This window comes from Ptychodera flava, chromosome 15, assembly GCF_041260155.1.
Source record: "Ptychodera flava strain L36383 chromosome 15, AS_Pfla_20210202, whole genome shotgun sequence".
Taxonomy (NCBI): Eukaryota; Metazoa; Hemichordata; class Enteropneusta; family Ptychoderidae; genus Ptychodera; species Ptychodera flava.
In genome coordinates, this window is record NC_091942.1 from 8,975,662 (window position 1) to 8,991,755 (window position 16,094).

At 37.7% G+C, this 16,094-nt stretch overlaps 1 protein-coding gene across 1 annotated transcript in view; it reads left to right on the plus strand.

Moving 5' to 3' along the window:
• LOC139152239 (protein eyes shut homolog) overlaps positions 1–16,094 on the plus strand; it is a 116,625-nt gene that overhangs the window by 75,103 nt on the left and 25,428 nt on the right. The window contains exons 65-79 of the mRNA XM_070725381.1: positions 202–315; positions 922–1,041; positions 3,170–3,283; positions 3,827–3,943; positions 4,296–4,412; positions 4,661–4,774; positions 5,299–5,412; positions 5,707–5,820; positions 8,255–8,374; positions 10,736–10,849; positions 11,257–11,370; positions 12,100–12,213; positions 12,375–12,488; positions 14,693–14,806; positions 15,266–15,610. Coding sequence (XP_070581482.1) covers positions 202–315; positions 922–1,041; positions 3,170–3,283; positions 3,827–3,943; positions 4,296–4,412; positions 4,661–4,774; positions 5,299–5,412; positions 5,707–5,820; positions 8,255–8,374; positions 10,736–10,849; positions 11,257–11,370; positions 12,100–12,213; positions 12,375–12,488; positions 14,693–14,806; positions 15,266–15,610 — 1,959 coding nt within the window. The remainder of the gene's footprint in view (positions 1–201; positions 316–921; positions 1,042–3,169; positions 3,284–3,826; positions 3,944–4,295; positions 4,413–4,660; positions 4,775–5,298; positions 5,413–5,706; positions 5,821–8,254; positions 8,375–10,735; positions 10,850–11,256; positions 11,371–12,099; positions 12,214–12,374; positions 12,489–14,692; positions 14,807–15,265; positions 15,611–16,094) is intronic.

Genomic DNA, 16,094 nt, shown 5'->3' on the forward strand with positions numbered 1-16,094 from the left:
CAAACATGTCTTTCAAATGCTTTTTTCCATCAGTCAAATTCTCTTGCGTCTGAACCTGTTCTCCCTCGATTACCTGTGAACAGGTCCACAGTCGCCATTGATAACATTGAGTTGTGGCCAAACCATTGTGGTAAAGGGTTACGCTGTGGATTGGATAATTACTTTGTATTATAACCTTTTTTAACTTCTTTATCTTTACAGCCATTGATTTGTGCCAGAGTGACCCATGCCAGAATGGTGGTACCTGCAACAACTACAGAATTTATTACACCTGTACATGTGTCCCTGGCTGGACTGGAACCAACTGTGAAACAGGTATATGCGGGATAAATATCAACTTCTCCAACTGCTGCCAATGACTTGGATCGGTGGATATGAAAAGATCTCTGACTGGATCTCATCTCATGTTATAATCATGAATAGTGTCATCAAAAGGCAACATTTGAATCGCAAACACGTTTCATGTTTCTAGGATACTGATACTGATACTGCACAAAAAAATGTATTTCAACAAGCAGCATGATTTATACTGATAAGCCATAGACATAGGTTCACAAATGTTGTGCATATTATATACTGATCACATCATGCATGCCAAGTACCTGGAGAGTCCCACGTCAAAAGTCTCAATCTTGTCAGCCATATTTGATAGCAAACAATCAATGTCAATGTCGGTGTCACTCAGTGTCAGTCAGTATCAATCAATATACATGGTAGACTTACACAGTATGTTGTACGTGTACATGTATCTTTGTCTGCACTCAATTTGTTTTAGATTTTTGAAATAGTTGTGTATTCAGAGTTTCTTTGTAAAATTTGTGTTTATGAATTTGCTTTGCTGTGTGTCTGCGCTCACTTTTTTCTCCCTGTTGCTTGCTTTTTCTCTCTTTCCCTTTCCAAATCACCGCTTGCGCTTCTCAGCTGTGAGGGCTTGCGAAAGCAACCCCTGTCGGAACGATGCAATCTGCCTGAACCAAGGCAATGACTACATCTGCCTGTGTTCACTGAACTGGACGGGGACCAACTGTGAAACACCCATAGGTAAAACAATGAAAGAGTATCAGAAGTAAACAATAACATATTAATATTAATATCATTTATCTTACTCATTAGCATAAAGTTGACACTGTAACCTGTGGAACAACATAGTCATAACTTGTGTTAAAGTCTGGTAGATAAGAAATTTGTGTATACACTCATACATATGATAATTCATTTCTAGTCTAACTTTACAAATACATATAATTACAAAATATGTTGATATATATTGTTAACATTGTCAATATTATTAACCTTTGTTCTCTATTTATTTATAATGATAACTGTTACTGATTTTTTTTGACATTTGTTGCGTAATGTACTATAACTCATAATGATAACATTTTAAAATTCTATCTGTCTCTTTTTATTGATTTAGCATTCTGTGACCAACTGTAACATGTAAATGTTGCTGACTTTGTTTTCTATAACATGTCTATCTTTCAGCACTTATCCTTTCTGTTTATACATACATTTGGTACAAACCCTGGTGTTCATCATACAACCAATATTGTTTGACTTGCAATAGAGTCAGCATACTGACCTTCCAGAAAGTAAAAGACTGATTCCAAAAATGCATATTCTGGACAGTTTGTCATCAACTTAGTTTGTAATTTTACAAACCATACTTTCTTGTCAATAATTCATGTGGCAAATTTATATGTACATTTTGACATACAATAGAAAACTTGATCGCAGTGGGCATCATTGTGCAAACACTGTGTCCATCCATTGCCTGTTCATCAGTATCAGTTGTATGATAGACCGTGAATACACAATACATTTAAAACATTACAGTCATTCTTATTTCTTTTACAGTGTTGTGAACAAATATGTAATCTATGTATCTTACTTGTGTATTTTCTGAGACTGTCACACTTCACCTCATCCAAGAGGAAACATTACATTACACCACATATATTTCTAATTTTCTAATGACCGACAATATTTATAGTTGTTCACAATTTTCAATTTTAATTGTCGTTACCTTATTGGTATCTTTTACTTGTGGTTTCATGGACATCCTGTTTCATCAACTGTGTTTATTTCTATCCCCTATATCATAACTTAGCATGTTTTTTTCCGATATCAAGGATCTGTGTACCTCATGATGACATTAACACAACTGGATTGTTAAAGGGCCAGTGGCAGTAATTTTTTGATAATCTTTTTTTTCAATATTATTATTTAACCCTCTTTCTACCAGGCTCCATAGACAAACCATAGAAATAAATACATCTTGGGAGAAAGAGGATTAATATGTCAATTGCAAGTTCTTATTCAACTTCCCAAACCATGTTGAAATACCTACTTGTCAATACAACATGTATACATGTTAAATCTACATACATATTGTTGCAATTCTGGTCCAGACCAGAATTCACTACTCGTCAACAACAGCAATGCAGTAGTACAGGCTGAGTTAAGAAACTGGACACTGTACATTTCAACATGCGTTTGATAGGAGAACAAGAGTTTGCAATTGACAAGCAAATCAAACAAACGAAAAACCATCAAAAGTTACTGCAACTGGCCCTTTAGACCAACAATGTTGCCTGGTTCTTGACAATACATCCTCACAACTGTGAGAGTACATGACAACACCAGTCAATAATATAGGAGAATCAATTGAACTGTCAATTTATACAACTATGATCAATTTCTGTTCCATTTGCAAACAGTCTGTTTTTGATCCAAAGCATTATTCCTTCCAAACAACAAATTCTAGTTTGAGACAGAATTTGTCATTCATTGATCAAACATCATTAGTTGCACACATTCGCATCTCTGTAAAACCCAAAAGGTATCATTCTGTGGTTCTATAATGCGGTGAAACCTTTCCTTGTGGACACCTCTTTATTAAGGACAAATTGTTTGAAGAGTGGAGGTAAAAGTTGAATTTTACCAGTATATTATAGACATTGCTCTACCATAAACATTTTGCCATCATTAAGGGCGCCCTCAAGTGATAGGTTTCACTGTACCTACAACATCAACATGACCTCTACCATGGTCTGCTGCCACCAAGAGGCAGATACATTTGGTTGATAATTCTCCAGTGTAGTCTGGAGAGAGCCCTTCTGGTATGGTGTTTGACTGTCAATTTTTGTACCATTTATTTTTTGACCAGATATTGATGAGTGTGCCAGCGCTCCATGCCAGAATGGTGGCACTTGTGTGGACCAACTGAACAGTTATCAGTGCCAATGTGCCACTGGATGGACTGGAATCAACTGTGATGTCCGTAAGTATGGCTTGCCAGCAGAGTTAGTATGCAATACTCCGGTTTCCATGATCTTAACATGGTGGCGAATTCTTGAAATTTTTGCAGCTGATAGTATAAAAATTCAACATATGTCTTTTTAAAACAAATGATAACTTGCAGTCATGGTTCAATTGAGATTTCAGTGGATGTGATTTGCTGTCACTGACTGTTTGATCAGATATTGTTAATATTCATGTATGATCATGGCCAACTCACAATGTTATCATAGCTAACCATATTACATGCTGCCATCATTTTTTTGACAAAGCCAATCTGTTTTGGAAACTTCCACCTTATACATCCATTCAGGCTTTGATAACATAAACCAAGTTATGCACTCTATTGAGTGAAGGCTTTAAAGTCTGAAAAGACGATTCTGACCGGAAGGTTAGCGTTACCGTTCAACTGAAGGTTCCAGACTCTTTTCAGACTCAATGGACATCAAAGGCAGTGGACGTTGTGCACAAATGAAGATACTGATAACATGCCTGTGATAACCAAAGATGTTTTTTGTATCTGCAGCTGTCAATCTGTGCTTGCCTTCCAACCCATGCCAGAACGGCGCCACCTGCCTCAACTTCCAGTTCTCTTACACTTGTCTGTGTGTGGATGGGTTCACTGGATTGGACTGTGAGACTGGTAAGTGGATCATTCCACATCCCCCTCAATGACACCAATCCTCCCTAAAGACGATAGTGTTATCCCGGTCATTTTAGTTGTGATCCTGTAACAATGTGGCATTTGTTTGTCTAACCCATTACATTGATTTTTTTTTTGCAAATATCAGCAAATGCTTGTAGCGTATATGATGACAAAAGTTAATGCCATGAAAAGTTCTTGCTTTTAAAATGCAAGCCTGGTTTATAATTCAGGACCCTGTTTTTGTGATCTTGCAGAAAGTGATCAAAACCAATTGTTATTTGGGAGAGGGAAGGGGGTTTCGAAATGAGCAAGGCAATAAAATATTAATACGTGATAAATAATTTTTCAGAAATTGACCTGTGTTCACCCGTCAACCAGTGCAAGAATGGCGCTGTGTGTAACAACTTCAGGACATACTTTCAATGTACCTGTCAAGCTGGATGGACTGATCCATTATGTGAAACACGTAAGTTTTTGCAGTACATCACAGTGTGTTGTTTATTTCTTCATCTTTAAAAATGTGGTGTTTTAATGCATTTGTAATGACTGTAAGATTCAAAACGTGTTTGGTGCTCTCATACTGGTATTCAAACAATACATGCTTTTTGTGCTTCATATCTTTCCTTTCATATTTTCAATTTCTTGAAGATTGGCACCAGTGTTGTGCTAGTTTCTTTGCTCTAATCTTCAAATTATGTCCCTTTTTTCTCTCAGCCATCGACCTGTGTTCTCCAAGTCCATGTTTGAACGGCGCCAGCTGTGAAAACTTCCAGACATATTATGAATGCACCTGTGTGCCAGGTTTCACAGGAACCATCTGCCAAACCAGTGAGTATAAAGTCATTATTTTAAGAGTCCTGTAAGTGTTTACCTTTGGGCCATTGTACCACAGTAAAGCATATGTAAAGTACATAGAGAATGGAATGTGAAATTTCACAAAATTTGACAGAGCCAAAGTTCAGTTTTTGTTCTTTTGAAAATCTTTAAAAAAACAGAAAAAAATGAAGCCAGAAACTTGAGTAATCTCCAGAACTTTATAAAAATATACACCTTTTCATACCCATCTTACAACTGCACATCCTGCTGAAAGGTGAATTCTACCAATATTTAGTCGTTGGATAATAATAAATGAAAATTAAATGCATCTTTTATAAAAAAAAAGTTTCTTAGCAAAATAGCTGCGTTAAGTGCAACATTGCTCCCTTGAGAACCAAGAAAATTATCACAATGGGTTCATAAAAGGGAAGCTTTTACAGTATTTCTCTTTAAAAATACAAGTATGACAGTTGAATAATACTCGTGTCCTGCTGAATTTGATGTTAATAAACACAATTGTTCCGCATTATCTGCAGATACCAATGAGTGTGCCAGCAATCCTTGTCTGTACGGTGGTACTTGCGTCGACGGAATCAATGGCTATACATGTCAGTGTGTTGAAGGATGGACAGGAACCAACTGTGAAATCAGTAAGTTGATTTTCCCTCTATAAAATATTAAAAAAACAAAACATTCAGAGAATACTATCCTGTCAGTTAATGCCTCAATAATGGACGGTAGTTGTGATGTAAACTTACTTGATATCTTTCAAAATGATTATTGTGAACAAGTGTAAACAAAATCCATTCTTTAGAGAGCCAGTGTTTCAACTTTTATTCTTGTACCTGCAGAATAACCTCATTTCGGTGTTACAAGTCACAACAAACATCATATATGCTCTTAGATACCAAAATTAAGTTGGTTTTTTTTTTCACTTACTACAGACGTCGTTGAATGTGCCAGCAACCCATGTTTGAATGGTGGAACGTGTTCTGATCAGCTGAGTGGGTACATCTGTTATTGTCCTCTTGGTTACACTGGAACACACTGCGAAACTGGTGAGTGCTTTGGTGTATCTGAACTTTGACTGTATCCCACCATACTTTGGTGTATGTGAACTTTGACCCCATCCCATGATAGCTGTCATTGCCTTCTAATGAGCATATTATGAAAATATGACCATATAGTGATAATAGTTTTCGCTTCTCATGAAAGTTTTCAAGAAAGTTCTTTCATAAAAAATGATTTCAAACACAGGTCTAAAATACTTGGAATTGTATATGTAGATCACCTGTCTATCAAAACAGACACTGAGACAGGCATTATGTAAGGCCAGTAATACTGAATTCTTTGTTTTGCCGCCGTTCAAAATTTGAAAGGAAATAGGGTACACCGTTCAAACACATGGAAAATTTTTATGTTCTTGATTGTTTCCATTTTATATGAGTGCTAATTCAAAACGCAAAACAGAAACTTCTTTATCACTGCCATGATTTACACCACAATGTAACATTCTGCAAATATGCAGGCATTTTTATGTAAAATGTTCATTATTAGTATCCCTTTTTTCTTCCTGAGAGAACTCTAAGAACTAAGGTGTGTGGGGACACAAAGCAAAGAATTAATTGCAATTACCTTCAAGTTGGCTGGTACTTAATCCTCTCTTGCATGATCACCCCTATATATAGGGGTTTATAGGCTATGTTAGGCTTGAAAGAGTTGAGCACATGGATAAACTGTCTTTAAACATGTCATTGAAATGTATACAGTGTTGTTTCCCCTTTTCAAAGTGTCTCTTCAGACATCAATATTCCATCAGACTCCAAAAAGTGATGGTGAGAAATTGGCAAGGATTTCAGAGAACGCCAGGACACAATATTCAAATCTGATGCAAAAGTGGATCAGTTATCTTGTACTCACTACATTGTAACTTACATACACAGAACTCAACATCAATGAGTGTGTTAGTCAGCCTTGCCTGTTTGGTGCCACGTGCCAAGACGAACACCTTGGTTACCGCTGTATCTGTCCACCTAACAGGACAGGAGTACGCTGTCAATTAGGTAGTGCTCCAGTTGTTGCCTGGTCGCATGCAGTTTGTGGCAGTGTCGTTGTCATGTGTTTGCCCTGGACATTTGTTGGCATGGACAGCTTTGTAGATGTAGTGTGTTTTGCCCAAAGTCATGTTGCCACCTTTAGCCTTGTACCAGAGTAGTAGCTGATGTCAGGGCTGCATGTCTTTAGTTAAACTCCCATGAATTGACCATTGAATACCCTGTTATTTAGATGTGATGCATTCATGTCGTGTATAGTACCAACCTTCCACACAACATCATAGATGCACATTGGCAATGTAAAAATACAAGCTTTGCTCAAACATAAAAACATTTTGAAAGACATTTCTTTCTAAGAGTACACCTGTCCAATAAACTCAAGCAAATGAGTGGATTCTTTTGTACAGCTGGTTGTATTTCTCAGAAACCACTGAAATGGAATCATATTTTTGATTTTCCAAAAACTACATAATATATCTGAGGACGATTTTGGAAGGTGCTTTTGTTGCCGCATGGAAAACATGTTTTGCAACTTTGAGCTAACCCAGGCAAATACTTTGATTGTGATCAGCTCTTCTGACCATAGTAGTCTCTGCAATTTTCTCACAACAATAGTTTCTGTATACCTACAGCTTCAAACGTCTTCTGATATACTGTACTGTGAAATAGACACTATAGGGAAAAAGTGCGTGACTAGAGCGAGAAACTGACGCTTTCTCGCAATCAGTGAGAATCTGTTCTTATTCTCGTCGTTGTCGGTGAGAAAATTTTAATCTCCACTAGAGATTGTGAGAAATGCACACCTTGGCGAGAATCAAGTGTGAGAACAAATTCTCACCGGTGAGAATGGAAATTCTCACTAAGTACAGCGAGAATTGATATTCACTGGCGAGAATCATCAAGACTTGCCGTTCATTGGCGAGACTCCAAACGGGGAGTCTTGATGATTCTCGCCAGTGAATTTCAATTCTCCCTGTACTTAGTGAGAATTTCCTTTCTCACCGGTGAGAATTTGTTCTCACACTTGATTCTCGCCAAGGAGTTCATTTCTCACCAATCTTCAGTGGAGATCAAAATTTTCTCACTAACAGCGGTGAGAATAAGAACAGATTCTCACCGATTGCGAGAAAGCGTCAGTTTCTCACTCTAGTCACGCACTTTTTCCCTATAGTGAGATGCTAGTAAAGTTGACTTGCTCACTCTCTAGCTGTCTCTCCACATGCCAGCTTTCATGTGCAGTGTTGCATGCCTTTTCTGTAGTATTGTAACAGCAACCACTGTACCGTAATTATTTCCCTAATTGGTAGAATAACCTGGATTCAAAAGTTCAGAACATTGATTTCCCAATTTGTATATTAAGTGGTCAGATGGTTTTTATAAATCTGTGCAAATATCATGATGATAGTTTATTCAACTTTGAATTTGTTTTCTTCAACAGTTGTGGACTCCTGCGTGGGAGACCCATGTCAAAATGGAGGAACTTGTATGAATGACTACCTCAACCAGAGATTTGTATGCTCCTGTACACTGGGATGGACTGGAGACCGCTGTGAAATAGGTAACTGTTTTACCTTTCTTAGCATTGGATCTAAGAATACACCTCTCACTTTTTAGTCCCCACAGACAAAATCCTGGGGCACTTATAGATTTGGTCAGGGATAGAAATACTTTTTTATTTCTTGTGGCAAAAGTTTGCCACCGGATATAAAATCAGGTGGCAATTATGAAAACTGGTGGCAGTTTGTGATCGGTATAATACAACATTTTGTCATTGCCACATACTCACTCTAATTTATAAATTCTTGAAAATATGGTGAGTACACGTCACAAAAAATCAACCCATACTGCAGGCCTCGAAAAAAAAATTTCAAACTTACCAACCGTGGGACACGTGAATTTCATTTTTACTTGCCCAACAGAAAAAATTACTTGCCCTATATTTCTAATAACTGTACCAGTAATTTGTAACAGAAAGCAAGAGTTTGGCCATATGAAGTGAATTCAAAGAGGGAAAAAACAGATTCAAACATTAACTGCATTCTTGTTAAAATGAAGGACTATTACCAAATCTAAAATGTCGCAGAAAAAATGTGAGAATACTTTAGTTTTTTTCTGTAGATTTGGCCATCTAGAAAACATCTTTAATTTGGAATTTTTCCACAACCTAATCCAAATTAAAATCTTTGCATAAGAGTAATAAGATTGTATGATTTACAATGTGCATAGCTGGCTGCTGCTCTTTATTATCAAGCTGAGATCACAAACAACTGCTCTGCTAGTGTTTATCTTCCAATGCATACGCACATGTACATCTGCAACCCTTTTACCTGTTTACATGTTTACTCACTGAGCACAGCCGTCTTTCAAAGTTTTATTTTGATAAATGTATTCGTCAAGAGAGCAGATTCAAGTTTCGTTTTCGTTACTCTTCAGTGCAGATTTGTTTTCTGTAAGTGAGAGCCGATCCCTAACAACCAAGGTCACGTAATTTGAAACTGTCTGCATCTCACGCACTACGTAGCTGCAATATGTGGCCTCCTTGGTCGACTGAGCCCGTTTCGACTACGATGTAAACTTGTACTTTTTCTTCTGGGTGTTGATTTACGTTGAACAGTAAGCATTGCCGAGATCCATGGCTTCGAATAAGTTTACATCCATTTACCAAGCACAGGGTGCAATTACACTATCACGTGAAGCCGATAGACTGTCATACGACTCATGCTGCACTTGCACAAAGAGAATGGCAACCGCTGTCAAGAGTGTACCACTTTACGGCACACATACAAAACAGTGAGTTCACTCCGTGTCGTCGGAGAGAACATGTCGCAAAACTGTATTTTTACGACTTTTTGTGTTTTACAACAGCAAGAACGATTATTTTGCGATGTCAGGCGGATTTTCAGGGTTTTCAGAAAAAACTTTCGAGAGTTGAAGGACTTACATGATTGTAGGCGTATACAGACCTAATGAAATACATTTTCAAGCTTGAATTGTCCAGAGCTTAGTTAATTCAACCGCTGGTGCACTTGCCCGTCGGACGGGAAGCATATTGATTTTACTTGCCCGAACGCAAAATTCACTAGCCACGGGCGTCAGGCGATAGGAATTTTTGAGCCCTGTACTGGCTAATGAATTGCAAGTATTTATTGTTATTTAATACATGCAGGCTGCAGTTTGGCTTTTTTTTTAAATGTCACAACATGCTTTTATCGTGTGCGGTATACGGTATGACTGCATATGCGGCTATCACAGAGGGCAACAACATGTCAAGTGTACAAAAGCTGCTGTCATCGATATGGAGATTAGCCAATCACAAGTTTGGATTCACGCTGTGTTTTCATTCAAATGTCGCAATTAGTTTGGGGTTTTTTTCGCTAATGAGTTTTTCCGCCGTCAGACAACGCGTGTTCCTTCAGACTAGTGTTCCTTCATTCAAGCCGTAGGATCGATGACATGATGACCCAAAATTTAGTGGCAGAAAAATACCACCAGAAAAAAATTTTGGTGGCAGATTGACAGTTTTTGGTGGCAAATGCCACCATTGCCACCGATTATTTCGATCACTGATTTGGTCATGTCCTTGTGTCGGTGTGTGCATCTGTGCATCCGATCATGCAAATTTCTCAGAGATGCCTGGAGCGATTTCTTTCAAACTTGGTACAAGTATTACTCCCTATGTCATACATATGCATGTAGATTTGTTTTGTGATATAATCCAATATGATCTTCATTTCCGCCAATGGTTTCCAAATTCATCAACCAAGTGGGGACCATGTCATTGACAATGACTTGTTGATCAAGGAAATTCCAAAAAGTTTATTTTATTTGATGCACAGCATAGGGACAGCGAGTGTCTTTTGACAATGGTAACATTTTTTGATCTATTGACCAACATCTTTTCCTAAACTTCTTCACACAGAACTCAATGAGTGTCTGTCAGTTCCATGCCAGAATGGCGGTACATGTTACAACGGCTTGGGCTTTTTCACCTGCACCTGTACTCCTGGCTGGACTGGACCAACATGTGACATACGTGAGTCTTTACCCCATTATGCACTGGCTATAGTGCTTCATTCAGTGTTATGATGATTTACAATGTCACCAAAAAGTAATGTACAAGGGCATTTCATAGATTCAGTATGTTGCATTTAACTTTACATACATTACAAGTCTAGCATTATTGTAGAATGATTCTGTTGATAGTAAAATTAGTCTGTTTTGCAGTTTTCAACTTCACATCATTGAAAAACAAGCACTGTACGGAGCAGCAATTTTAGGAAGAATCTGGATGTCTCAAAAACTTTTGGTAAATTTATGGAGTTTGAAAGTTGGTATGGTTTGCAATGGTATTGATAGCAGAAAACACAGTGTCTGACAATGTACTCGGTAGCGTGTTATTCCTGAATTCACTGTTTTTCTATTTCACTGTTAATGTTACAGCCATCAATGCCTGTGCTGGCAACCCGTGTGAGAATGGAGGTACATGCAATGATTACCAGAGTTTCTACATCTGTACATGTGTACCAGGCTACGCTGGCAACCGCTGTGAAATCAGTAAGTAGGACAAATCCATAATATTTTTTCAGCAGATTCTTTTCAGGAACAGGCATTAGGACTGAAAATTTTTGACTTTGGTGATCTACTTGTGTGTATACGTTTTGGAATTTGTAGAAAAAATAATTTAAACTTCAGTGTCTTGTTTTTTTAAGTGAAAAATTTGGTATTTTTTCATAGTGTTGAGCACAGAAATCAGTCATTGCCATTTTTGAAATTCAAAATTTCAGTAATTTGAAACTTCAAATCATCTTCATGCATCCATATCTTCAAGATCATTCAGTGAATATGTAATTTTTTGAACTTCTACATCGATGTCCAACTCCAAATCTCACATTGTAGTCATAATGTCAAACAAATCTGCCACATTTGAATTCTTCGTATTCATATCTATAGCAATTGCTATGCAAGATGTGAGGTCCATGAATATTCCACATGATAAGGAATCATTACCATACAATTTTAAAACTGAAACAATGCTCATTAATATAATTTGCATAAGTAAATACTAATCCACCTCGCATCTTGCACTATTTGTTCAAATCTGCTTCATTTGAATTCTTCACACTCAAATCTTCAGATCATAGAATCAAATCTGAAATATAAGTATTAGAAAATATATTAACCAACACAACATTTGGTAATATTACTTAGGAGAGTGAACGCTCAATGGAACTGTGAAATTTTTTAAGCCAGCTTTGAATTAATCTTTTGTACATTTTGTCACAGACGTTGATGAATGCGCCAGTCAACCATGTAAGAATGGTGGCACCTGTACTGACTTGGTCAACGCCTACGTATGTACTTGTGCTCCTGGGTGGACTGGAACTAACTGTGATACTGGTAAGCAAAACTGACAAAAAAAAATTCATGTCTTTTCAAAATGTTTTACAGTCTGTTGTGAGCCAGGCGATGTGGCCAATAATGAAACTCACTGGAAGAAGCCTAGGTATTTCAAATATATGAGAATCATTTCTTGTTTTGCTTTTTTTTTTGCTAATCAGCCGTGAATCTATGCCAGTCAGACCCTTGCCAGAATGGAGCAACATGTATCAACCTCCAGACATCTGTCGTCTGTTCCTGTGTGCCTGGTTATACGGGATTCTTCTGTCAAACAGGTAACGTCTTTTTTCATGAAAAGGAGGTATCCATTAGCTCACATAGGTTTGACCTGCAGTGTAAAGGTTTTTCAAAACTACAAATACCTTTTTTAGAAATTCGTGCTTTCACAGCATACACAGAGAAAGTGGATTGCCCTCAGACAGGGAAAGACACTAAGGGTTGTCCGATTGCCCGGGGCAAGTGAAAGTCGCGTTCGGGCAAGTGAACCTCCGATGCCACTTGCCCGACGGGACAAGTGAAAAAAAATAATACCTAGAAATCGAATACACGAGAGCGATTTTCTGGTGAGGGAACACGGACTTAAACAACAAAAAAATTTCATATTATGTCATTGTGAACATTTCCATAAGATTTTTCATAAAATTGCATGAAGAGTTGATGAAAAGAATCATGCAATCGCTTTCAATAAAATGCAGTTCAAACAATACCACCGGTTAAATACCGTACGCTGATTTTGCATATGAAAAAGCTGTTCAGCTGGTGGAGCGTACGTTCACCAAAGTTCATTGCATTGACTGTGAGGTTACTGGTGTCTCACAATATGTCGATACGGTAAAAAAGAAACACACAGTGGTTTTTGTGCTTTGTATGAACGTTTATAATGATGTAAAAATAAAGTCCAGTGGCGAAAAATCACCACAAAAAAGGGAGTTTTACTAAAACGTACTCTTCAATGTTATAAACTTGTTGAGTGACAGTGAGTGGCATCATGGCAACAGCATGCAATGAAAGTCATGAGCAAGCTTTGGTGTCAACGGGTCCAGTCTTTGAATTTTCAATGAACACTGACTTAATTTTTAGGTGAATAAGCTAGAAGTTACTTGTCCGTGGCGACCAACCTCTCTGTTTGTGAATTTTCCCATTCTAAAATGACTGTCAAGAAGCAATTGGCGCGAGTTTAACATAGAGAAATTCAGTTTTCAAACACATAGAAAAAACCGACGCCTTAGGTTGTTGGTTTAAATTCTATTTAGTCTGCGCATGAGCATTAAAAAGACCACCTAGGTTATTAGAAAAACATAGGATACTGGTATAGTGCAATGGTAATCCAAACTTCATAGGGCTTGTGTATGATGTCAGCGCAGTAAAATATGACAAAGAAGTACATTATTTTTCAGAAGCTTCAAAACATCCTTTATAGCTTCAGATTTTTTTCTTTCTGTATATATAAGTAAAACTTTTAACTGCAAAATACTTTGAAGGTACAATTAAAATGGCTGTTATTTTTTGTACATTAAGACCCAAGAAAGTAAACATACAAACATATGAACTGTTAGAATTTTTTCTATGAATATGAAAGCCCCACTGGCTGTAAATCTTGAAATTTGTTGACATGAAAAGGCTTCCTATTTTTTCTGTTTTCTTTAAATTCTACCCATTAACAGGATATAGTCTTTTGCAGCTTTACAAAACATTCTTTAGTGAAAACTTGGACAAGTAAATTTACATGTTAACATTATTTTGATTTCCCACCATACTACAAAGAAAACAAAAAATTTTTGTCCCAGTTGAAAACATTCAACACTATGCATTACATTGGACTACTCTGTTGTTTCCGTGAATATTCAAATGCATATATGCACGGTGTACACTGTTTTTGCTATATTTGCATTGGGTACCATTTTACGTTTGGGCACACATTTTTTTCTTGTTCAAAATTGCACATGCAGTCTCACTGGGCAGTTAACAATACTTGTATTCCAACCCATCAAAGAGCACATTCCCAAAAACTTGTTTTAGTTCAGAAGTAAAATCACATAAAGAATGCTAAATGATACAGCTAGTGGGGCTTTGATGATTAATTTAATATAAATGAGCCATCCAGCACTCTTAGAAGTGTGAGGAGAACCCTATGAGAATGTCTGAAATTTTCTCATGATAACATGATAATTTTCAAAATAAAAAGTGTGAAATGAAAACCAATGTTTTAGCTTTTTTCAAACACGTAATTATACTGGGCAAGTGGTTTTCCAATTCGGGCAAGTGAACTGAACCCCCCACTTGCCCGAAGGGCAAGTGGATAAAAAAATAAGTGTCTTTCCCTGTCAGAGTAAGTCAGTGTTGCAACATGCAGTTACTAACAAGTGAAGAAAATCCCATGATGCCAGCAGTCTTAAAGTCTCTATTAAGACTAGGCTGAGAGAAAATTTAAAATTTCATTTCATTCTGTTGACACTTATGTTTTTCATAATTTGTCCAGACATCAATGAATGTGCCAGCAGCCCCTGTCTGAACGGTGGCGTCTGTACTGATCTCGTCAATAGTCACATGTGTACCTGTACAGCCGGCTGGACTGGAAGCAGGTGTGAAATTGGTAAGTTTGACTCATCTATACCCACCACTGTTCATTTGTACATGTGAAACTTTCCTCTCCCCAGACCAAAGTTGAATTTACAGTCCCTCTGAGGGACTGTGGTCAAATGACAATCACATGTCCAAAAGTCTACTGTTAGGCCTACAGTAGGTTCTTCTAAAAGACAGGAAACATGTAAATGACATAGTGTACCAGTCACTTCAAGGATGAAAGGGAGATTTTTGCCAAGAGCTGTTCTTAGTTGTCATGCCAATCCTAGAATAGCTGTTATTTGTTGTGAGAAAAAGCACAAAAGGTAACACTTTTACACATAGAATAGTTTAAAGTAGCGATGAAAACCCTACCATGATTTACCTTGATCATTATTCTCTCTCTCTCTCTCTCTCTCTCTCTCTCTCTCTCTCTCTCTCTCTCTCTCTCTCTCTCTGCCCCCCTCCCTTCTCTTCCCTTCCCCCACAGCAATTAATGTCTGCCAGCCTGATAGCTGCCTGAATGGTGGTACCTGTGTCAACCTTCAGACAACGTACACCTGTACCTGTGCACCTGGATGGACAGGAAGTGCCTGTCAGACACCAATCAATCTCTGTGAACCTACCAACCCTTGCAAGAACGGCGCCACCTGTGTCAACCTCCAAGTTGCCTACTCGTGCACCTGCTTGCCTGGCTACACTGGCAACGAGTGCCACTTGGAAGTTGATCTGTGCATCAACAACCCATGTCTGAATGGAGGTACCTGCAATAACTTCCGAACGTCCTACACTTGTACCTGCCTGCCTCAGTTCACCGGAGACAATTGTGAAATCGGTAAGCATGTCAAGTTGTATTCCCCCTCTCCATTATATCAACTTTTCCCCATTCAAATTTCCTACACTTGAGCCGGCCTGCCTCAGTACATTGGTGACAATTGTGAAATTAGTATGCATGTCCAATTTCACCTCCACCCCCATAAATTTTTTCTTGTCGTTAGTTCCTACCTGGATGATTCAAAAGACTGGGAATGTAAGAATACCTGATGAAAATTTTCAACTTGGACCTTAACCATTTTCCTATGTCAAAATATCACTTTTTAAACATGGAAAACAGTGGCATAAGAACCAAAGGGCTTGCAGCGATGATATTGACATCTCAATTGATCGATGCATAATATATCTTTGGTGTGACTTTCCCGGTAGACAAAATACTGTTATAATATCCAATTGAGGAACATAAGCTGCCACCATTAAAATGGATCTTTTCATAAAACCTAGTGATCATGTACCTTATGAGTGAAATTAGACCAAACAATTTA